General features: G+C 36.4%; 1 protein-coding gene and 1 pseudogene across 1 annotated transcript in view; both read left to right on the forward strand.

The window, feature by feature from the left end:
* Positions 1–238: 238 nt before the first annotated feature.
* Positions 239–24326, forward strand: part of CSK (chloroplast sensor kinase) — a 59811-nt gene continuing 35723 nt past the window's right edge. The window contains exons 1-3 of the mRNA XM_089791762.1: positions 239–827; positions 23002–23172; positions 23289–23573. Of these exons, the coding sequence (XP_089647888.1) occupies positions 270–827; positions 23002–23172; positions 23289–23573 (1014 nt within the window). The 5' untranslated portion in view covers positions 239–269. The remainder of the gene's footprint in view (positions 828–23001; positions 23173–23288; positions 23574–24326) is intronic.
* On the forward strand, positions 11838–12753 carry LOC149580541 (guanine nucleotide-binding protein-like NSN1 pseudogene; annotated as a pseudogene).

The raw sequence follows: 24326 nt of genomic DNA on the forward strand, positions 1-24326 counted from the left end.
AGAATAATTTAACAAAATTATACAACTTATATTAATAAAAAATACTAGTTAATTAGATTTAACTTTATAACTATAAATTTAATTGTTAAAATTAATAATAATAATAACAAGCCTATTATATTTTAGGATGTTTTATAAAACCTCTAATTCCAATTAATTATATTTTAGGATATTTTATAAAACCTCTAATTCTAATTAATTACTATTCTTTAAAGCTAGTGTCTTTCGAAAGTTATAAACCTACAATTCCCATCCTCCTCCCGAAAATCATGGCACAGCTTCATCTTTCCGCAGCACATTTCCGACACATTTCCCCACACATGTTAGACAACCATATTCATCCTAAGAAACTTCTTTTCAATTCACGTACCTTACGGTACAGAGAAACTTTGTTCATCTTGGGCTCCCTGTCGAAAAGGTTACACAGAAATCCAAATGCGATTAAAAATGGCACAGGTCAAAATGAATTGGGCGTTACAGAAAAATCAGGTGCTCTTCACAATTGTACAGACTCGCTAGAATTGGGTTTTTCAGACAATTCTAGTGCACCCAGAAACGACGCTGACGAACATGAATTGGGTGTAGATTACCTTGAAGTGGTGCAGTGCAATGAAGAGCATGGGGATGAAGGGGAGCTCAGTTCCTCTGCAATGGCAATTGCACTGGCAATGCAGAAGATATGTGGGTACTCTGTTGAATTTGTGCAGAGGGTGGAGAAGGTTGTTCCAGCTGGAGTATTTGCCTGTCCCAGTGCCGAGTTCAGAACACTCTGCCTCGAACAGCTTTCTCTTTGTGCAAATATTGTCGGGGACGATGCCATTTTTTCAGTCAGTATTATAAGCGTCTTCTTCTGCTCATTAATATTCCAATATTATGGGACCAGACAAATGAATTTTAGAGTTAAAGAAAAAGGGTTTGCGTGGCCTATTAGTAGGTTTACCTGTGCAGATTGGTTTTCATATGGATTTCTAGTTTTAATGCAATATATCGTCAGCGGCTTTCTAGTTTTAATGTAATATATCATCAATGAGTTGAGATTAATGTTTACAGGGAAAGTGTTATATAAGACTATCAAAGTATCTTTACGTGTTCAAAGATTACTGGGAATAGGGCTTTCTTGAGTTATACAACAAAATTCTCAGACTTTTGATGAATGAATGAATGACGTCCACGACACCAAACAGTCTAGGGACCAAAAAGCTTACAGCGTTAATCTATCTCCATATCCTTTCCCATATCTGATCTTCTTTACGAATCTTAACCAAAAAAACCAGCAGCTTGTATCATCTGCATTAAGAAAAAATGGTCCGTCGAAGATAAGATCGCCGTTTATGTGGCATCTTTTTCTTATTTTCGGTTTGGAGATCTTATATATACTGTGATATAACAAATACCTGTAATACGTCTTTAGTGTCATCATATAATGGACAATCGAAGAGATAAGTGTACGAGCTTCAAGGTATACTGGTTGAAAGCATGTTGCCAGGACAGGTTTTGTGTTGTATTCGGTGGGTTTCGACAGGAACAGGAAATTTAAGGTTTTTTAATGTAAGTCCTTTTTGAGACCCACTGATGGTTCTCAGCTTCTCTGAGACCCATTGATTATTTGTGGGGTTCATCAGGGCTCATGCTGTTGTAGGTGCCAAATAGGCGGGTTTGGAAATTGAACCTTATCCTAATTTAGAATATCTCTTTGATTTTTGAAATCACATTAATGAGTAAAATTTATCAAAGTTTGTGACTTTCTTTGAACGTTATCCTAATTTCAGGATACTATATTGTTCTTGCCATTGAACCGGGTCTTCTTTCTGAAGTAATGTATCCCAAACATAGAAATAAGGACTTCCAAAGATGATAACATAAACATCCAAAAGGTGTTGCATCTACAATCACCTCGTCTCTAAATCCCGGGTTAATTCTGAATTAGAGCTTACATTGCTTAGTTACTGATTTATCCACTCCTTACTTCAACCAATTCAAATAATATACATTTTTGCTTCTTCATTTAGTTTATGTGGAAGACATTGGTGATTTTGTCTTCATTAGGAGACCTATCATTCACTATGCAGACATCCTTATGAATTGGAGCACTTGATCTCCTCATTTCATTCTGGGAACTGTAATCTATCTCTTTCCCTTTACTCACATTTGTGACACTCTCGTCAATCTTTTTTCTTCCATGAAGGTGCCAACTTTGGGCATAACTTCTAACACCTATCTTTTATAAGTTCATCCTTCTCACAATGGGTGCAATGGGACTTACTCTTACTTTTGACCATTGTATTAACAGAAGTATTTTCATTCTTCTTGCTTTTCCACTTGCCCTTACCTCTGCCTTTTTCATATCCCCGTTCTTCTTTAATGTAGGTATTGCTTGTGCACATGCTTCATCTATGTCCTGGGATTTGGGAATCAAAACAAGCCTCTTTAGGAATCTAAAAGCCCGCTTATGTATTTCATGGACACCTAAGGTCCATAATGTCCCTTCCCAATTGGGCTGCTTTCTTTCTAAACTCACTTGTATACTCTTGCATAGGCCTTGTTATTAAGTAATGCTATTTTATCACTCCTTGTCCTTCATAATACATAGGGTAAAATTAATTCATTAGCCAAATCCTCGCACCTAGAAATTGATGGTATATTACGGACTTGCAGGGAATGAGGATACTTTTACTGCAGTGTAGAGCATGCTTGGATGGTTTAAATCTAGCAAATGAGACTGGTTCGACAAAGATACATCTTCTGTTGGCTGAAATGCATCACAATTTGAGAAGCTCTGCACTTATTTATCCATCAAATGGCTGAATGTTGTTAAACTTCTAACAGTGATATTCATGCTGGTCTGAGTGTGCAGACCGCACATTACTCTTCTCTCCTTGAATACCATCCTAAGGCACTTAAATATATTACACTTCACTAAGGCGGCGATCCTTGGAAATGATTTTTGTTATGCACTAAACTATAACTAATTTGTTATGTTAGTTGATCATTAATCATCCTCTTGGAGCACTGATTTCTAGAAGGTAATGTGGGCCGACCTACTTTAGGGGACATGCCCTTTGGTCATGGTATAAGAGGTGGTTGTGATTGAGGGTTAAGGACATACAACACATTGAAGTCTGCTCCTTAAATCAATACTGCCATAAGACGAATTGCAGGAAGAAGAAGCATTTCCTGAATTATAATATCTCATTCAAACAAGACTGTTTTTTGAAGATCATCTACAGTAGATTAAGAAAAGGTACAATATAAGTTTTATTCACTTCAGAATTTGCAGACTTTACAAATGTCAATCTAATCTTTAGCCATGAAGAATCTGCCATACAATGCCCCTCCTAACTATTGCATGGTCTTCTTAGGTTCATCCTTTCCCTTTTTCTTCTAGAAGGTAATGTGGGCCGACCTAGAGAGGGTCATGTCCCTTTAGGGGACATGCCCTTTGGTCATGGTATAAGAGGTGGGTGTGATTGAGGTTTAAGGACATACAACACATTGAAGTCCGCTCCTTAAATCAATACTGCCATAAGACGAATTGCAGGAAGAAGAAGCATTTCCTGAATTATAATATCTCATTCAATCAAGACTGTTTTTTGAAGATCATCTACAGCAGATTAAGAAAAGGTACAATCTAAGTTTGATTCACTTCAGAATTTGCAGAAACTTTACAAATGTCAATCTTATCTTTAGCCATGAAGAATCTGCCATACAATGTCCCTCCTAGCTATTGCATGGTCTTCTTAGGTTCATCCTTTCCCTTTTTCTTCTTTCATGGAATACCAAAATTATACACAGCTGAGTCCAGAAACAAAAGATACAATTGATTATGGATTGTGGAAATCTAGTCGCTCCGAAAATGATTCTTTTCAACCGAACTAGAAATATGTGCAACATCATTTTTAGTCCTCTACACGATGCCTCACCTTTATCTTCATTTTTGTTCACATCTCTTGCTATTGATCTCACTGTCCTATTCGACTTTCTTGTATTGATCTCATACTCAAAATTGAATATTTCCTCACTTCCACTTGACCTTTTAGAGGATATATTTATAACCAGTAAAACTGCTTTTATATTAGTCAGTCTGTAAGAGCGCTGCTGGCTCACTGAATGACTGTGCTGGATAGACGTTTTTGGTTTTGAATGTGTTTGCAATTTTTTGGTTTGAGTATATATGCATTTTCTTTGTAATTTTCAGAATATATAGAAATACTTGAGAAAACAAATACATCTATTGAAAACTACTATGGCTTGCCAGTATAACGAATTTCACTTGCAATAATGAAGTCTGCATTAAATATCATCACAAATGTATAAGCAAATTGATTTTGAAGAGAACCTGGAAGGTATCAATGTCGTTTCTATGCAGATTGCAATCCAACTTTGCCCTTTTTCCAAAATCGCAGACCGAATGTTGCAGCTTTCTATTTGATTCTTGACGCCAAACACCAGTGTCTTGACTGCTGCTAATCATGGCTTCCAAACAGTGAAGGCAGGCACCAGATAATCCCACGCAGAAGTAGCTTCCCAATTGCTGCAATAGCTAGTTTATTTGCAGCCTCAATTAACTCAGAAAAGAATGATGTTAATTGCAAGGAATTGCTCAGAATTCAATGCCAAGATAGACAGTTCCTTCCCTTCCTCAAATTGCGGCAGGTAGATCATTTGGTATGGCATACAACAGCACCATCCAAGTCACTGATTGATGCAGAACAATCCTTAAGCAGTAACACAATTCCCTGATATTAAGGTCAGCTTAAAGTGCAGTGGAGGAATTAGAGATTTCCTCAAAACCATGCCCAAATCCGTGGAGAGAAAACTTAATCAAAATAAAATGTAATCATGGAATGAATCGATTTGTCTCATGAAGTCCCTTTTATAATATTTACAAAGCCAAATCTTCCTCAAGACACTAAACACCATTTGGCTTCTTGGTGTCACTTTTCACTTAAGAGTCTTCAACTTCACGCGATCAAATTAGAGTGAGGACTTCTAAGTTATTTATTAAGTCTTCTAAGTTATTTATTAAGTTTGACTTAATAAAGTAACTTACAATATGCTATTCAACAATGAAGCCCAATCAATCACTGAAGAAGCCAAGTCTCAAGGTGCCACAATTGCACTGCTAAAAATAGAAACTTTGTATAACCGACCTACTATAAATAGCAAGTCACTCCACTGAGTCCCTCAAAATATAGTGTTAGCTTACAAGGGTCGCTATGATGAACTGACACCGCCAACCTACTGGGACCTGCTAATTTGGGGACATTACACTGTCTGGCAAGGATATTTAAAACCTTTCTTTGATACAATTTAATCTGTAAAAAGCTGGAGATACTCTCCCAGCAATCACTAGTTACAGACGCCTACTTGTCAACTTCACAGTTCACACAACACTTTTAAACATCTTAATTTCCAGCATAAATGCCTATAGTATGTGTTGCATGTTCAAGATTATTAGCATAAGAAAATTGAGAAAGCACAGCCATCAAGTGCAACAAAAAATCACTGACACTTGAAATACATGAGTACGTCTCGAGAATCCCTTAGAAGGGAAGGAAACTCTAGAAGATTAACCACATGCTCCTCACGCTCCTATCATTTAGTGCATTGCAACTGCTTATAGTGACTTTTGGACAAACAGAGACTTGGCAACAAGTACAACTAGCTCTCAATCTTGCAAATGGTCTTCGTACCATGGAAATAATTGTTCACTTCTTGCAACAATTAAAACCTGAACAGCCTAGAAGGTAGAATTAAGTGCTAATCCCTGCACAATGAATTTCAAAGTGTTCTTGTGCTTTCCCACGTCCATCATGGAGAAGAATTTCAAATCTTGATGATTATGACTGATGCAAAATTACATTGCATAATCACACAATAATGAAATCTTCAAAGTGCGTGAGCATGTATAGAGATAATTACAGCTTTAGTGTTCCATTCATTAGAAAACCTTCCAAGGTAACTTCCACAATTGATATTACTCTCAGCTGGGGAATTCATCGTATGGAGGGCATCTGGTTCCTACATCACATTGCCTACATGACTTTTCCAGTGACATGGGTGCAATTAATTGTGCTTCACGTATCAACTTTGCTTCCTTTTGAACTTTGTGATCTTGAGCTGGTATCACCTCTTTGTTCTTCGCTGCCTGTTGCTTCCTCAGACAATTTTCTCTCTCTGTCACCTGCTTTCTAACACTGTTGGTCTTGATCTTTTCCTCTACTTGTTGTGACTTCTAGTTTCCGCCCATCGAATTCTTTCATTTTGTGCAGTCACTTGCTTATCTCTTGGTTGATATCCACTTACACAACATCTTCATTTGTATGGGTCATTGCGTCTTCACATGGTGGGTTGGACTTATTGATTGGTTGTGTGAGATACCTTGGATATTCTGTGCTGTGAGTTGGCAACTCATATTGTTTTGCATCAACATTATGCTCATCTTGAAACTTTGAATTAGTTGCGTCACATGTTAGATTCATCTTTACCCCTTATGGAGGCACATCCAGATGAATCATATTGTTCATTATCATCCTCATAGTACCAAGAGCATTCTTCTTCTTAAGGAAATTAATCCTCTCTGCACACTAAAAGGACTTTTAGTGGTGGCAAGCTGAGGTACATTCAACTACAGCTTGTAATAAGCCATTGCCTTTCTTGCTCAAGATGACTCAACATTTTTTCCACAATATTCAACTTTTTCTTCATATGACAAAATGGGAGGAAAGGATATTGGTCAGTATCATCGGTTTCCATATCTTGATGTCTTATGCCAAAATTTTAAACCCTATAAGATCTATCCCCATCTCTTCCACCGATAGTTATATTATCCTTTTGTATTTGATTATCCTTGCCATTGTAATCTTATTCATAATTATTAAAAGTGAGTTCTTCTTTTCTGCTCATCAAGAGAGCTCAGATGCTCTAACATTGTTTTTTGAGTTTCTAAAACTCAATGAGTTCCTTGTATTCTTGAATTTCTTCTTTGCATGATGTGTTGGGAGAACAGGATATGGATGTATCAATTTTTTGATGTCTAGTTTGGAAATATTCCATATCCACATCGAGGATTTTGTTCACATTTCTGTAATGATATAATCAATATAGTTTGTACAATAACTTTTTTGAGATTCAAGAACTGTCAGAAGTTCACTCAAACCATAGCAGGCATTCTTTTTCAGTTTTATACTTGTATATTGTATTAGCAGAAGTGGGATGGTGGCCATGAAAACATGTCAATGGATCTTGATACTACATGCAAGTTTTCAATGATTATGTAATGCACTCTCCACTTTGCAGCAAACACATCTATTTCCTTTTGCTCATAATCGGACCATTATTTATTTCTATGTTTTTTTATCATGCTAACAAAGACTTCAGAAGTAAATAGGCATCGCACTTTAGAATTAACGCATAACTTCACCTAGAATCCTACTTGTGATTCTTGATAGGCATGTCTAGGTAACTTACTAGTATTTGAAGCTTTCCATACTGTTCTCTGTCTTCTTGAATGAGTTGTAGCTTATTATTCTTGTTGGTATTCTGGCTGCCTTCTTCTTTTCATTTCAAAGTCTATTGATCTAGTTACTAGCTTTTGGGTATGACTAAAACATAAGATATGGGCTATTTAGATTGGGCTCCATTGACCAATTTAACATGATTGAGAAGTTCATTTGGGTTGCATAGCAACTATAGAAGATTTATCCAAGGATCAATCGATAGATTTGACCAAGAAGGAAGCATTTCCAAGATAGAGGCAAGTCAATAAGCTTTTGATAACATTAAGCAATTAGCAAATTAATGTTTTGTACTAGTTGTTTCAGACTTCTCACTTCCCTTTGTTCTAGATGTTGAGTTTCCGAGATTGCTATGTTGTCGGTAAAGTTATAAAATAGCCGATGGGTAGATTAGCATGTTGTCCGTAAAGTTATAAAATAGTCGACGGGTAGATTAGTATCTGAATGGGCTCGACGGTTGAGTCACCCTTTCAGAATGGTATAGGTACATCGTCCGGAATGGACTTTGGATCATTGTTGTAACCATCATTGTAAGTGCTATGTAATCTTTTTGGCATATATGCGAATAATAAAAGGAGTATTGCTGTGTTACATGTTCTTGTCTATTGCCTATATGCATTAATCTATTTACCCCATAGGGTAAACATTTGGTGCCGTTGCCCAATGGACTTGGAACAAAGGCAAAGGAATGAAGAATAATGCCGAATCAGCTTAACAAGGATAGGAATAAGATAAAGGAAAAAAATGAAATATGAAATTTTAATTTTGGCACCACAGGGCGAGTGCAGATGGAGGTTTTAGCAGATTGCCAACGGACACTGAAGCATTGAGGAATTGTTGGAAGAGACTCGATAGCGGTTGAATTTGGTGGAAGAAATAAGGGAGGAATTTCTTAACCTGTATACGCCAAGGGAAGAGAATCTAGACAGAAGGGAATTAACTTGCACGGCTCGGAGTGTCGAGGAAGGACGAGCGTGGAGTGATCTCTTCGTCTGCAATACACTTCCGAAACGGACAACTTCGCTTGAGGAAAACCCTTTTTCACCAAGTAATGCGACTGTTGGAAATAAGAAGACTGTCCAAAGTAGCGTGGGTGTGCAGAACATCGCGGGTATGCTGTACAATGCAGGTGTGCAGAACAACGCGGGAGTGCAAAGCAACGCTGGCACACAACAAGTACCTCCAACTCCAACTCGAATAGTAATGGTTGGACCAAAGGAAAAATTGCCAAAGTTTGATGATGATGGAACGGCCGATCCAATCAGACACTATAAGACATGCGAAACAATTTGGACGGCGAATGGCATAACCAACACAGATGAATGGGTCCGACAATTTCCAACAACCCTAAGGGGTGTAGCAATTGATTGGTTTGTTGACGCGGATCCCCAAAAATTAACTTCTTGGGCAACAGTTAAAAAGGAGTTTATCATTGAATTTCAATTGTTGCAAGACGACAATGAGATCGTAGCAGAAATCTATACTACAAAGCAAGGGAAAAATGAAATAGTCTATGTATATGCCATAAAACTAAAAGAATTAATAAATAAAATGGAAAGTAAGCCGATAGATGGGCTGAAAAAGAGATGGTTCATTGAAGGACTACGCTCGGAGGTAAGGAAGAAAATGAAGATTGTGCCGCTATCATCATACACCGAAGCATACAATCGGGCGATGGACTTAGAGAGTGAACAAAAAACAAAAAAAAGAAGAAAAGTAGCTCATCCGACTCAGATGACGCATCTTCGGAAGAAGATAGTAGCGGTGACAAAAAGGACAGCAAGAAAGTCTGAGCTCTCTAGAAGGATATGATAAGAATGATGAAGGAATTTAAGAATATGCAGAAAGAGACGAAGGAAAATGAGCTGTGGTGCACAAATTGCAAGACAGAAGGTCACAAGAAGGGATCCTACCCGAAAAACCAGTTTTGTGATATTTGTAGATAGTAGTTTTGTGATATTTGTCAAATTATGGGACATTCCACAAAAGAATGCCCCTTCAATATGAAAACAAGAGGGCATCAACAAGTGCTCCTTACATGGGAGGCTTTTGCATCAAGAGGGAGCGAAAACACAAGCAATGATGATGCCACTTCGGGTGGGTATAGAAATTATAGAAGAGGACAAAACAACAATACCAGCAACAATACCAATAACAATACCAACAATAATAATGGGGGCTGCAGCCGAATTTAGTACGATTCGAACGACTGCCCAATTGTTCAATGTTGAGCATGCAATTTGTGGGGCCACATTGCACAAAACTGTATATCAGTGAATACACAAAGTTGTTATGTAGATGGTGCGGTCCTAGAGATCATGAAGATGCCAAGTGCTCGAAATCAGGAGTGAATCTGATCAGCATTGGCGTGAACGAAGAAGTCGTCTTAGCAATCACTCGTAAACAAGCAAAACTGTACCTCGACCCGACGAAAGAAAAGAAGAGATTGGAAGAAGCACGGGCAGAAATTGAGAAAACAACGTAGATAGAGAAATCACAATTGAAGGACACTACCAGTGCCTCAATGAGGAACTGTGTAGAACAAAACATCATATGGCAGATATTACAAACTGAAATACTAGTCAAGTTAAATAATTTGATCCTCACAATGCCTCAACTACGGACAACACTCACAAACATAGCCCTGACTACTAAACTACTAGGAGAACATGGAAGGGAAAAGGAAAGTGGAGCAAGTGCAACCGACCTAATGCTGCTAGCCCTCACATCTGGATGGCATCTAGCGGCCGTAGAGATTGGTATATTAGGAACGGTCCTCTTAAACACAATTTTGGATGGAGGTTCCAGGGTAAACGTCCTACCAAAATATACCTGGAAGAAGTTGGGACAACCGACGTTGTGGCCACCTATGTTCCAATTACTAACAGCAGACCAACATGACATTAAACCTCTCGGGATCCTGATGGCACAACTAGTGACTATTGGAACATAGCCGTTCCTACTTGATTTCGTCGTCATTCCGTTGAAGAAGAAAGGATATGACGCCATTCTGGGCCGAGGATGGCTTGTACAAGCAAGGGTTAAGCATGACTGGAAGAAGAATACACTATCAATGGAAAGTAGGGGACAACAATTCATTATTGATTTACACACACAAATGGTGGGCGAAGAAGTTGGATTGTCCAATTCAGAAGGAGAGGACGAAAGAAAAAAGTAGATGGAACCAGATGAGGAAGGTGTTCTACGGTTGGAAGGTGGATCGAAGGATGATGATCTAGATTCGGTGAACAAACTATTTCACTGGTAGATGGAGGATTATGAACTCTTCTTGCGCTGCAACATGTTGGGTGTCGAAGAAGAAAAACGAAGAAACGAGTTCCGGAAGGAGTATAGTGAACTAAAGGAGGGAGAAGTGCAGGTGGATGAAACTGTTACTAAAATTCTACACATGCTGAATTTTACTTCAAGTAACATTGCAGAAGGAAATATGCATTTTCTATTCATTTACATTTCATCATTTTGCAATCATATAAAAAATCATGAGCAAAAGGAGATACAATGTTCATTGTATAAATCATCAACTGATATGTACAATTTTCAGTTTTACAAAGTATGGAATGAATGGAAAATGCTAGAAATGAAAAATCTCACACAAGCCATGAGTCTAACTACTACCTTTTATACATATTGAGAATAAGAAAAACATACATAGGAAGGTAGAGTTAGAGGTAACCAGTCATTGCCTTTTCAGCGTTTGACTAGTTATGTGTTCTTCAATGCCGCTCATGGTCCAGCTCTCGATCTGACAGCTCCGGGTCCTCGTTCTCCTGCATGGAAAAAAGTGTGGTTAGATCTTAAAAGCTCTAAGCAATGACTGATTATCTACAACTATGTACCCACACATGCGATATTTTTCCTGTTCCGAATACATATAAAAAATAGCAAAATGTATTCTAAGTGCTCTAATGTAAAAAGCAAAAAATTGTAATGTTAAAATGACATATTAATTTTGATATGAAACTTTTCATTATAATAAAAAACAAACATATTGATTTCATAAAGAATAAATGCAGATCACAAAAAGATAATTTATGAGTGTCACGAGCCCGTGCTCGAATCTCATGGAATACTCTTTCAAATATCATAGAATAGGATAATTCAGCACTCAGTCAGTTACTCCAGAATATGATGAAGATTCTACATAACTTGCTGTAGGAAGATTTAATGTGGAAAACAAAAACTTTACTTATGAGTAAAAGTGGGTATCAAGGACTTGCAAAGAAATAGATATACTTTTGGGTCTTATAATGGTAGAACAAAGGAGAATATTATCAATGCTTTACAAAATATCAGAAAGGGATGTACAGTTTGCCATTCCAAAATAAAACTCATTGCAGACAAATTAGAGTTGAACAAAATGAATTTGCAAAGAAAAAGTTGATCTCAAAAGACTTGGAGTTAGGTAGAATTCATGATAACTTAGAAAGAACATTTTATAAAGAACTGGTTAAAGTGGTAGAGGCATTAGATGTCATTGTGGAGGTTCTAGATGCTAGAGATCCTCTTGGATCCCGATGTGCAGACATGGAGCAGATGGTATTGAAAGCTGGGGCTGAGAAGCATCTCACTTTGCTGCTTAATAAAATAGATCTTGTTCCTAGGGAGATTGCAGAAAAATGGCTCAAATATTTTAGAGAAAAGCTACCAACTGTAGCTTTCAAGTGTAACACTCAAGAGCAGAAGTCAAATTTAGGATGGAAATCAGCTTCAAAAGCTCTCAAGCATCCTACAGGACTTCAAAATAGCGACTGTCTTGGGGCTGACATACTTATTAAGTTGTTGAAAAATTATTCTAGGAGTTATAAGCTGAAAGAATCTATTACTGTTGGTGTTGTGGGGCTACCTAATGTTGGTAAAATTAGTCTTATCAACAACATAAGGAGATCACATGTTCTCAATGATTTGGTCTACTCCAGGCATAACGAGATCAATGCAAGAAATTCAATTAGACAAGCATATTAAACTTTTAGATTATCCTGAAGTTGTGATAGCCAAATTTGGTGACAATAATGCAATAATTGGCCTTCGCAACTGTAAAAGGATTGAAAAATTGGAGGATCCTATAACTCCAGTGAAGGAGATTTTGAAAGTGCGTTTAGCAGAGACATTGATGTCATTATACAAGCTGCCTAGCTTTAGTTCTGTTGAAGAATTCTTACAAAAAATTGCATCAATTCATGGGTAGCTAAAGAAGGTCGTCTGGACAAGGAAGTAGTGAACAAATTCTTTAGTACTTTGATCAAGAGAAGATACTACCCAGAGGATCTTCCAGTTTCAGTGCAACAATCACGGGTTAGCCCCACTGCCAGTAATGATATATATTATGCAAGACAGGAACTTGATGAAGCTTGGATAAATGAATTCTCCAAGATACATATGATAGAAACAATCGATCTTGTTGTAATAAATTTTCCAACACCAAGTGAAGTGGGAAAAGGTGTTGCTGCCGAGAAGTAAAGAGTAGCAGGAGAGGTGGCATCCATTTTAAACCTGAGTGTAGAAATTGATACAACTCTAGATAAAATGTTGAAAAAGATAATTGCATTCTTATGTGCAAGAGCAAAATACGCTGATATACCATTTCAAAAATGCATCCTTCTGTCAAGATGCCAAGCAAGAGTATGTGCAGCTCAGCGCATTGGAATGCCCAGTAACTTAAAACAGCAAACCCTTAATGTCTAAATAGCAAGAGCCGTGAGTAAACTTTTGAGCTAAATAAACTTTGAAAAGGAAAAAACATTTGAGTTTTTATTTAAATGGCAATTTCCAAAATTTAGTTTTAACTAAAAACCCTTATGTAAAAATACTCAAACTGGAATGCATATTTCATATATGCATAGAAATGCTCGTGCTAGAGAAAACAAAATTCAAAGCTTTAGTAGATTCAACAATGGCAGCAAAAAGGAATTATTAAACCTCACCTTCATTGCAGAAGAAACAACAAAATATCAAAGCTCCAAGCTCCAACAGATTTATTCATGGCGGCTTCAAGATGACCATCAAAAACTAGAGAAGCCCTCGAGTGTTCAAGCAAATTCCTCTAATGGCGGCCGAAGATCAGTGAAACCCTTGTTTGTTCCCCTCTTTGCTATTCTAGATTCTTTCAGAATGTGCAAATGTTAAAATGAAGACCTCTTTTAGGGTTGCGAAATCATATAACATGCCCTATCCTATTTTTCATAAAGTTTGAAATCCGTGGGGTTTTTATGGGATTTTAATCCCTTCTTAAGTTTTTGTATTCGTATTGTGAAAGGGGGGGGGGCGTATTTCTTTGTTTTGCCTTAGGTTCTATCTAGGGGTTTTTGTTTATGTTATTTTCTTTTTGCATAATTATTATTGTAAAGAAGAATATTTAAATGATATGGTCATAAATCATTTAATATATCTTCTATTTTTAATGCAACAAGGAGGTGAGTCATTATATTCATGTGTCATGGTCTTTAAGGGAGGAATCAGTTGGGAAACATGTGGAGAGAATATAGGGCTTTGGGGTCGAATTTGACTTCACCCTGGCAGTTAAAAGGTCTTTATTGATTGTTGAAGATTTTTTGGGGCAGTTTTATGTGAGTCATAGGGTTCCTAATGACTTAGTGGAGCTTTTTTAGAGATAGGTCTTTATTTCATGAGTCATTAAGTCCTCATTTCTAGGCTATTTTTCTGGATTCAACCCAAGTGTTGGGTATTGTATTTAGAGAGCTTTTGAGCTCATTTTGAGGGAGTTCTGATTATGCAGAGAAGTTTTTGTGACTATTTGGAGTCCTTAACTTTTATTCGCAGAAGTTTGTAATTCATTTTGGGAAGTTTACTACAGGTGACAGTAGTTGCGTTATGTTATTTGTGTCAATTTCTGAACCTTCTTTCTTTCTGCAATTTTGTGTGTAATGTCAGAATGATTTGATAAAGCAATTGGTGAAATGATATTGTTCCTTATTATTTTGTCTCATTCTAGCACCTAGTTGTAGAGGAGTAAGTCTATATGTAGGTTGTAATTTGTGTTTTTAAAGGTGAACTTAGTAAGAGAGAGGCATCTGTAATCCTCCTTTTGCAAAATTCATTCTTCAAACCTTATTACAAATTAGTTATGCAAATCTTTACAGAAAAGAAGTGTTTTTGTTTGTGCTTCAAGTAGCTGAACAATCTTTCTCTGTCAGTAGTATCCAAATTTTTAATATCACTTTTGGTGTATCACCCATCTCTTAGTTTAGATTGTAGGTTTTTTTAGATTTATTTTTAGTGATTTCTCCCCTTTTCCCATATATTTAAATTAGGATCATGGAAATGTCACTGAATACTCAATAGGAGCCGGCCCAGAAACCGGAGGTTTCACTTCACTACATGTCTCACCAAGAAGTGATTCCCATGTTAGGTCAGGATTACTAAACTTTTTTAGTTCAGTATTGGGTGCAAATTCTGGTACTTAATAGAAACACCGGCCCATACGTTTGGTGAAGATAAGCCGATAAAATATGAAGAGGCCATTGTACAAACCATGAACCTCGGAGATGATATTGAACCAAAAAACATACTGGTGGGAGAAGAGAGAGCTTTGACCCACGTGAAGAAGAGAAGAATACACCGTATGGCTGGAAATTTGCAGGAAGAGACCTGGAGGTGCATCATTTGGCAAGCACAGGGCAAGAGAAAAATATCATACGGACTGGAGGCTCTGTACGGACAAAGAGCTACCACCGTACAACCTTCTGGAAGTAGGTGAGTAAGTATTGTACGACCTAGACAAAGCAACTGTACGGATTTAGGAAAGGATCGTACGAACCAACTAGGGTACTGTATGGTACCGTATGGACATGAGTACAACATCACCATACGGTACATGAACAAAACCGTACGGCCACAGAAGGGGATACACATTGCCAGACAACACTATACGGTCAAACAAGGTAATCATACTAATGACTAGAAGAGGCTATCGTACAAACACAAATGCATTGTCTATGAAGGAGAAAGCACCGTACGACCTGTACGACAGAGGATAAACATAGGGCCGTATGAACATGTAAGAGCATTATTGGGAGGAAGAAAATACCGTACGTCATACGGAGGAGCAATTAAGACAATAGAAAGACATGGAGGCGGCCATATGAAGATATTCCGTACGACCGTACAACTCAAGGGAATAAAACATCAAGCATCGTACATTATCAACATACACGAAAGTGAAAAGTGCAAAAGCCGTACGGCCAAGAAAGAGAAGTCTAGAATAGCAAAGTTGGATCATACGCCCAGGAAAGAAGTGGCTGTATTGTCCTTACAGGATCAGTGGGAGAATGAAGGAGGCATTGCCATATGATCAGTTAGAGGGTTGCAAAAGACAAGATAGCCAGGTAGAGGTGACTGATAGAAGGGGGTAGGAAGTGTTCCACAAAAAAAAAGAAAAAAAAGATGGAAAAAAAAGTTTATAAGTTCACCGTACAATCATTGTACGACTGTATAACTAACCTATAGAAATTGTACGGTCTCCTCCCAACATCGTACGACATCTTGGCGCATCCTGGAAACTCCATACGACATCTAAAGACAGTGGATGGGCAGCGTGGAAAATCGTACGGGGAGTGTTTATGAAACTGACCATACAGGCATTAAATAAAAATCGTACAAGGAGCATTTGCAGACCGTACAAACATCCAGGAAAATTGTATGGTTAAGTTGGAGAATGCAAGACACCGTACGGTCACGCAACAAACCGGGGGAGATACACTGCAACTGTACGGACGTAATGACACACTGTACGGTTAGCATAGAATACCATACGATGCAGACAAAAGAGGAATTTATGAGATCTGGTGACATCCGTACCACTTCTATGACCGTACGGGCTGAATAATTGAGAGACCATACAATATTTTAAGCCATACAAGGGAAGCCGTTCACAGAAGCCTTGTAGGAGGGCCATACAGACGCCTGGAAGGAGAGGAATTTGTGAAACAAGGCTGTACGGAGAAGCAACTGACCTAACTAAGCAGAAGAACAAATAGAGTCTGCAGGAAAGAGGAAGTGGAAGAAAAGAGGAAGAATCTACAGCTAAAAAAAAAAACAACGACAAATAAAAAAATGTTCAGAATGAATAACGCATGATGCCAAAGGGAAGGGAAAGACATAAACAGGTAATAAAACATAAGCAGTTGTCACAAAGAGTGTGAAATCAGAAGAAAATTACAAAAATGGTGTGTTCCATGGAGTTTTGTGTGGTGCTGTCCCTCGACCCTGCTGGGGGCGTTGCCTCCTAGACCCTCAGTGGCTTCAGTTATCAGTCATGGGAAGTATGACTAGTTGATGAGACCTAGAGCTGCTGCAGGCATGGAGTGTCTGTGTACCAGGTGGAGAGAACAACAAAGCAAGCCTTTCGAGAGGGGTGATATGCTTTGAGGCACTTGGAGTAGGTGTTGGATGTGAAGCTGTCTTGGTGGATGCATAGAGAGCTTGGGAGGAGGTGATCATCCAGCTGAAGGCAGTACAGCGACACTTGGCTCAGTGTACCCAAGAGTAGGAAGCAGAGAAAGTGGTACGGGTGGATATTTTGTAATTGTCATTCGAAGACAACTTTTCTTTTTGGGTGGGATGATGTCGGTAAAGTTATAAAATAGCCGACGGGTAGATTAGTATCCGAATGGGCATGACGGTTGAGTCACCCCTTCGGAATGGTATATGTACACCATCTGGAATGGACTTTGGATCATTGTTGCAACCATCATTGTAAGCACTATGTAATCTTTTTGGCATATATGCGAATAATAAAAAGAGTATTGCTGTGTTACATGTTCTTGTCTATTGTTTGTATGCATTGACTTATTTACCCCATACAGTAAACATGCTGCAAATTTAATAGCATTGCCATTTAATTTTGATATGTGTTTTTCAAATGGCAGTGATCTCTTTGTATTTGTATGAGGAATAAACCAAGAGGATTCATTACTAAAATTAATATAATGATAATTTAAATTATGTATATATATAAATTAATCTCATAGGTTTGTCCTACTAAAGCTACCAAACATCAACACTCCCTCTTAGCTAGGGAGGATAAACACAAGTATTACCTCAAAGTAATATCAAGGTAGCAAGATTAAGGATATCTTTGATCATAAGATATCCATCATTTTGATATCATATTTGATATTATGAGTATTGATCTTCCAAAATATTAACACATGATATTCACCAAATACTCTGAGTAATGGCTTGTAGAACATCAACATATGATATTCACCATGTACTAAAATAAGATAATGATCTGCAAAATATCAACATGTGATATTCACCAAATAGTAATGTTTTGATATCACATTTGATATCATGAGTATTGGTCTTCCAGAATATCAACACATGATATTCACCAAGTACTCAAATAAGGTTTGATATCACATCTGATATCATGAGTATTGGTCTTGCAGAATATCCAAACGTGATATTCACCAAATACTCAAAAAGGTTTGATATCACATCTGATATTATGAGTATTGGTCTTCCACAATATCGACACATCATATTCACGAAGTACTAAGACCTTTATAAGGTATGTGCACATGCATTCTCATAATACGTACCATATAAACATCCCCCATGCAAAGTATAATCTATCATAATATGCATAGACATCATAAGATATCCTTCATAATAGAAAATTAAACTATTGTAAGATTGTCACCTTTCAATAACTTCTACAAATACAAGTGATGATCATTTGGAAGTCGTCACTTCTTCATGATGCGCATAGGACAGTTACACGCATGATACCAAAGGTTTACATGAAGTCAAAATCTCCCTCTGCTTCTAATTTGATCAAGATCTTCAAGGATCAACTGAAATGTATCCTCTATCCGCTCCTTCAAATGGATGTGTTAGACTCCCTCTGGACATCTATCTTTTGAGCCACTCATCCAATGTTGCCTCTGATGAAGTATTTGACTCCCTCTTAGTCTGAAATCAATCTCCCTTTTCTTTCAATAACATTCTCGGAAAAAGGTCAAGGCAAATAGCTCTTACAGTGGCTTGAAACAATAAGAGAGACTAATGTAATATTCAAGAATAATAAAGAATTCTGCATAATAATATAAGACAATTCCTATAAAATATAGATAAAAATATACTTTGAACATATATGCATATATTCAATCTACTATGTATATACTTTAATCTATATTTTCAACATATTATTTTCTTATTAAAAATTAATATTTAATTTTTTTTACATATATTCACACTATTCCTTTTGCAATGTGAATAATCAATTGAAATATAATATACTCACCTTTTCTATGCATGTATGTTACAATAAGTGGTGTCTGGTGGCATGCATGTTATCCTTGGTTTTTTTTATTATGGTGCTACGTGGGAGGGTTCCCCTTTAATGATAGAAACATAGTCGGGTATTCGATGGGGTAGAGCCAAAAGGAGGCCAAATCACATTAGACATCAAATCGTATTCATATACGACTGCCTCAAAGACATAAGACTTCCTATGTTGCACATTTCCAAATGTCGCACGTGAATATCTTATCATGACTTGGCAAAGGTCTCAATTGAATTTGCATTTGTGTATGTTCAAATTGGCATCTTGAAAAGGCACAATAAGGATTTAGTTTGTTAAACAAGCAACGTGACTCCTTGCTCGTTATCCTTAGTTTTTCCTGGACGTGGATACGGCCAATGTGGATGCTTATTGTGCATTTGTTTGAATTGGTGGTTGCGGAATTATGAATCATCAATGCTTTGTAGACCTTCAACAATTCTTGTCTATTACTAGGACTCATATTCGTTAGATTAATGCTTGGTTTTCCAAGGTGGTAGTATTGTTCAGGTTGCTTGGAAAGTTAAGTCATATTTCGAGATTCTTAACCACAATACTTGATGGTTCCTGTCTCTCTTGTGTTGCTTTTTCAAACTTTCCAACTCGTATTTTTATCGATTCCTATCTTTTGGCCAACAATAGTGACACCATTGAAGATGCGTTGAACATTGAATTTGCATAGATGCAAATACAATCAGTTTCATAGGATGCATCTATAATTTGTTTTTCATCAACTTACTTATTTGCCATATTCACATTGATGTGAGCACTAATTTTCATTTTCAATAACTTGTATTGAATATATGAAGATTCTAAAACAATCAGTTTTAATGGTTGGTCACCTTTAAAAAATTGTGGATGGTCTTAATCGGATGGTCGGATGCTTGTGCTTATAGAAAGAATTTGGAATTTGTTCATTTTTCTTTGTTACATTTGCAGTTAGCTCTGATACCATGTTGAGTTTTTGAGATTGCTGCAAATGTAATAGCATCACCATTTACTTTTGGTATGTGTTTTTCAAATGGCAGTGATCTCTTTGTATTTGTACGAGGAATAAATCAAGAGGAGATGAAGGGACATGTCTATTCATTACTAAAATTAATGTAGTGATAATCTTAATTATAACTGTGTGTATATAAAAGTTAATCTCATAGGTTATCCTAGTAAAGCTACCAAACATCAACACTAGAATGTGATACCTTATGTGAAGGAATTGGAGCAGTGTTTTTGCCAAATGAACATCTAATACATTTTGAAAGAAATAAGCTAAAAAACACTAAAAGGATGTATTCAAGCTATGATAAAGACATGCTAGCCGTCAATCACACTCCTGACAAATCTAGGCAATATTTGGTTTGTGGTCAAAATAGATCACAACAGTTTGAATTTTGTTCTTACCCAAAACTGTTTGAACAAAAAATAAAAAGAGTGGATAAGCTTCAAGCCTACGACTTTGAAATCGAATATGTGAAAGGTAAGAATAATGTAGTAGTTGATGCTCTATTAAAGAAGCTTTGTTTGCAATCGTCATGGAAGATTTTCTCTTGATTGAAAGGCTAATACAATGATAGAACAAGACACACAAATGATGCATTTGTTATAGATATTCTTGAAGGGGAGATTCAAGATGATAGGTATAAGGCGGTAAATGATCTTATTCTATACAAATGATAGAATTTATCCTACTCCACAATTGAAAGTAAAGAATAAAGTTTTTAAGGCTGCATATGACACAACTTTGGCAAGGCATCACGGTTGCTTCAGGCTCTATTGAAAATAAAAGGGATATTTTCATGAAAGGGTCTCAAGGAAGAAGTTCTTAGATACATCAAGGAGTGCTATAATTAATATAATAATATAGAATGTATATTTTTTATAGGTTTATTACAACCTTATCAATTTTGAACTAGAAATGGGAAAGTATCTTTAGAAATGGGAAATTATCTCAGTGGATTTAACTACAAAATTGCCTTAAGAGAGGTAAGATTTTATATGTGTTGTGATTGATAGAGTTACTAAATATGGTCATTCCTTTTCGATATCCATAGACCTTAAGGCACATGATGTGCCTCATTTTTTCTTTTGCTATAGAAAAACTCTTTCATTTAACAAAAATCAAGTTGTCTCCAAGTGCCAGTTGTCACCCATATAACTGATGGACAAATGGAAATTATTAGCAGGGAATTAGATAAATAAAACAGTTTTATTTGGGGGGACCTTGTTACAACTCTACATACCATATGTCCATTGGGATGGCACCTTTCAAATCTTTATAAGGTTATGATGCTCATCCCTTCATTAATTTGGTCATCATAGATGGTAGAGTACTACGGGTGAGTGATCTAATCAAGCAAAGTCAGGAAATGCTGGAATCACTCAAGGAGCACATAATCAACAAAAGTTATGTGTAGATCAACATTGAACTGAAAGAACTATTACAAGTGTTGTTGTCGTTGCACCAAAAGAGCAACCTATTAATGCTCGATACAACCGCTAGATTTGTAGAAGATACAAGAGGCTGTTAAACCACGTCAAAAATCTTGAAGGGAGATCCTGGCAATTACTCAAACAATCCCTCCCTTAGTGTCACTTAAGTGGATTCAAACCTGTGACCAAACTCTAGTACCACTTATTACAAGTTTGGTTGCCATTGCACCAAAAGATCGACCTATTAATGCTCGATACAACCACTAGACTTATTGAAGACACAAGTGGCTGTTAAACTATGCTGTGAATTCTGAAGGGGGAATGCTGGTGATTAGTCCAACAAGAACATTCGAAGGAGACATGGTTTTCTGTACAAAGATTCTTCAGCATTCTAATTTGCAATTGCTTGAGAACATACAATCTTGGGAAAGGCAAAGTCCAATGTCCTCCCTCCATACTAAACCTTGACTACACAAAAAACATATAGTCCACAAACAATAACAACATTGTCTATGGCTTGTGAGCATGATTGGTTGTAGAAGAATATGTTATAAATGTGGCGCAGGTGTATTCTCCAAGAAAGTACGATTACCATCCCTATGGAAGAGTAAAATAATCTTATAATATGAGGACATTTGAAAAGGTATGGCTATTGGAAAAAACTGATCTATTTAAAAGAAACCAAGCAAAGAGAAGGAGACATCATTGAGAAACTAAATTGTTATCTGATTTATTGTCCTTGGGGAACACGGAACTATGGTCCCCTTTTTTTGAGGATGAAACTCTCTAGGTCTGGAATTGGAGGATGAAAACCCACAATTTCCTAGAGTGATTTCACATGGAGGTCAGCATTGTGCAAATTTGATGGTATTCAGTTTGAATTAAAATATCATTTCAATTACCAGCTAGTTGTTGCATTGCAAGAGTGAATTTAAGACATATTTTAAGCAGTCCAAAGATAGAAAAAGGTGTTTTCACTGAGTAATAGATTGCTGCAAATATAGAATTTCTTTCTTTCTTTCATATCTTTATTCTTAACATTATATCTAGTTAGAGACTGAACCTTTAAATTGAAAATTCTGGGTTGATTTCATATTCATGCTAGTTGTTCAAAGTGGCAAACTATTATACTTGTGAACTAGGGTTTATTCTATTTTTTAATGGGATGTTATGCTTGTCCATGATGATTAAGGGGAACTCTCAAAAGCTTCAAACGCACTTAAGGTTTTCACTTTTTGGTATATATAGACACCCCTCTCTGAAATTATGGATAAGTAAATTAATAGTTTTGACTGTTGATAAAGAAGGAATGCAAATCTCATGAAGTCAAACTTGATGTGCCACTTAAACTACTTGTAACATGTTCTCTCTGTACTGCTAAATCCTGGAAATCTTGTTGATGCTGATGGCTAAAGTAAATTGAACTTCAGGCATTTATTATTAACTGATACTTTCTATTTTTATAATTTAGTTTTCAACTCTTGTTTTCTGACATTATTAATGTTAAAATTGGCCATCTTCCAGCTAAAATCATCTGTTTAGCAAGAAAAAGTCTTTACTATTTTTCCCATTGTTCTTTGCACCATCAAGTTTTATTTTAACTATTCTATGTGGAAAAACTGTATGGAGAACAGTTTTTGTTCTGCCAACAGGTTCCATATAAATAAATGTCAAGTATTTTATATTGTTCCAATCTAAACCGATTAGAAAATTTACCTCAAAGTTTTGCAGATCTATCTCCGACCAGCTGGAAGCTATGTAACAGACCAGTTAGAGCTAAAGCAAGCTGCCATTTATCCTGGCCAAGAATTAGCAAAGCAAGATGATATGCTGGTCTTAACGGGAATATTCAGCTCACAAGTAAGCTTACGCTCAGCCGAAGCAGCAGTTGCAGAACAAGAAGTGGGTTTATATCTTATCCCGGCCATCTAATCTTGGTTTTTGATGCCAAGTTTTCTTTTTGAGTAATTAACCTAAAATATTTACTTGAAATTTAATGGTTGTCTCTGATATTGCAGGTTGAGGAGATTCCAGAATGTAATGCACTAGTTTTACCAATGGTTAAAGATCTGTTTTTGGTTGGATTTCTTGTGGCAGAATGCCAAATGGTGAAGCCTGGAAGCATTTGCATACCTGATAATGAATGTGAGCGATCATCATTCGATTCAACAATAAAAACAGTGAGAATAGAGCCTTTCCAGCAAGAGACACACGATATGTTATCCTCTTCATTCAGTGCAAAACAGAAGGCAGCAGTCAACAAAATTTCACGCTCTTTGGCTGTGGCCTATGTGATGGATCAGGTAGTATCAGATATTAGTTAAAGGGTGCTTTTCATAATAAGTTTTATCTTCATCTGAGAATGTATGTCTGTACTGCGTTACCATTTTAGGTAAAATGCACGGATGTCTGGAACGTAATTGATAGAGAAAACTTCACATCATGACCACATCATGTATACCGTGTATTGAATCATGTAATTTTTTTATTATATAGGGATAACCTTGCGAGTTAAGCTATTCCTAAAACCTAAGTCACAAGGTTCGAGTTTGTCTTCATGTTTTGGCAACAATAAATTTCAAATGAAGTTCAGCACGGACAAAAAGTTTAAAGAAAATTCGTGAATATATGCACTTAATATAATTTTTAAAAAAAAAGTTATATATACTTGCACACATGTATATTATTATTGAAAAATAACTAACCTTAGTTGATACTAATTTTTTATTTGCTCAAATAGATACCAATTCCCACAGGTACACATATATATACACCAATTCATATATATATATATATGTGTGTGTGTGTGTGTGTGTGTGTGTCTATATATGTATATATATATATATATATAGAAGAATATTAAAATATATAAATAATATCTTTTAACAATGCACATATGTAATTTTATTTAAAGATATATTTATATTAAATCTTATCTACTCTGTATGAATAATAATAAAGTGTTAACATAAAAATTAATTTTATCTAAATACATAATAACATAATATATAAGTAATTTTTATAACATAAAAAATGAGAAAAAACAGAGCTGTATG

The sequence above is a fragment of the Cupressus sempervirens genome, chromosome 1, assembly GCF_028749045.1.
Source record: "Cupressus sempervirens isolate cs-2001-9-10 chromosome 1, ASM2874904v1, whole genome shotgun sequence".
NCBI lineage: Eukaryota > Viridiplantae > Streptophyta > Pinopsida > Cupressales > Cupressaceae > Cupressus > Cupressus sempervirens.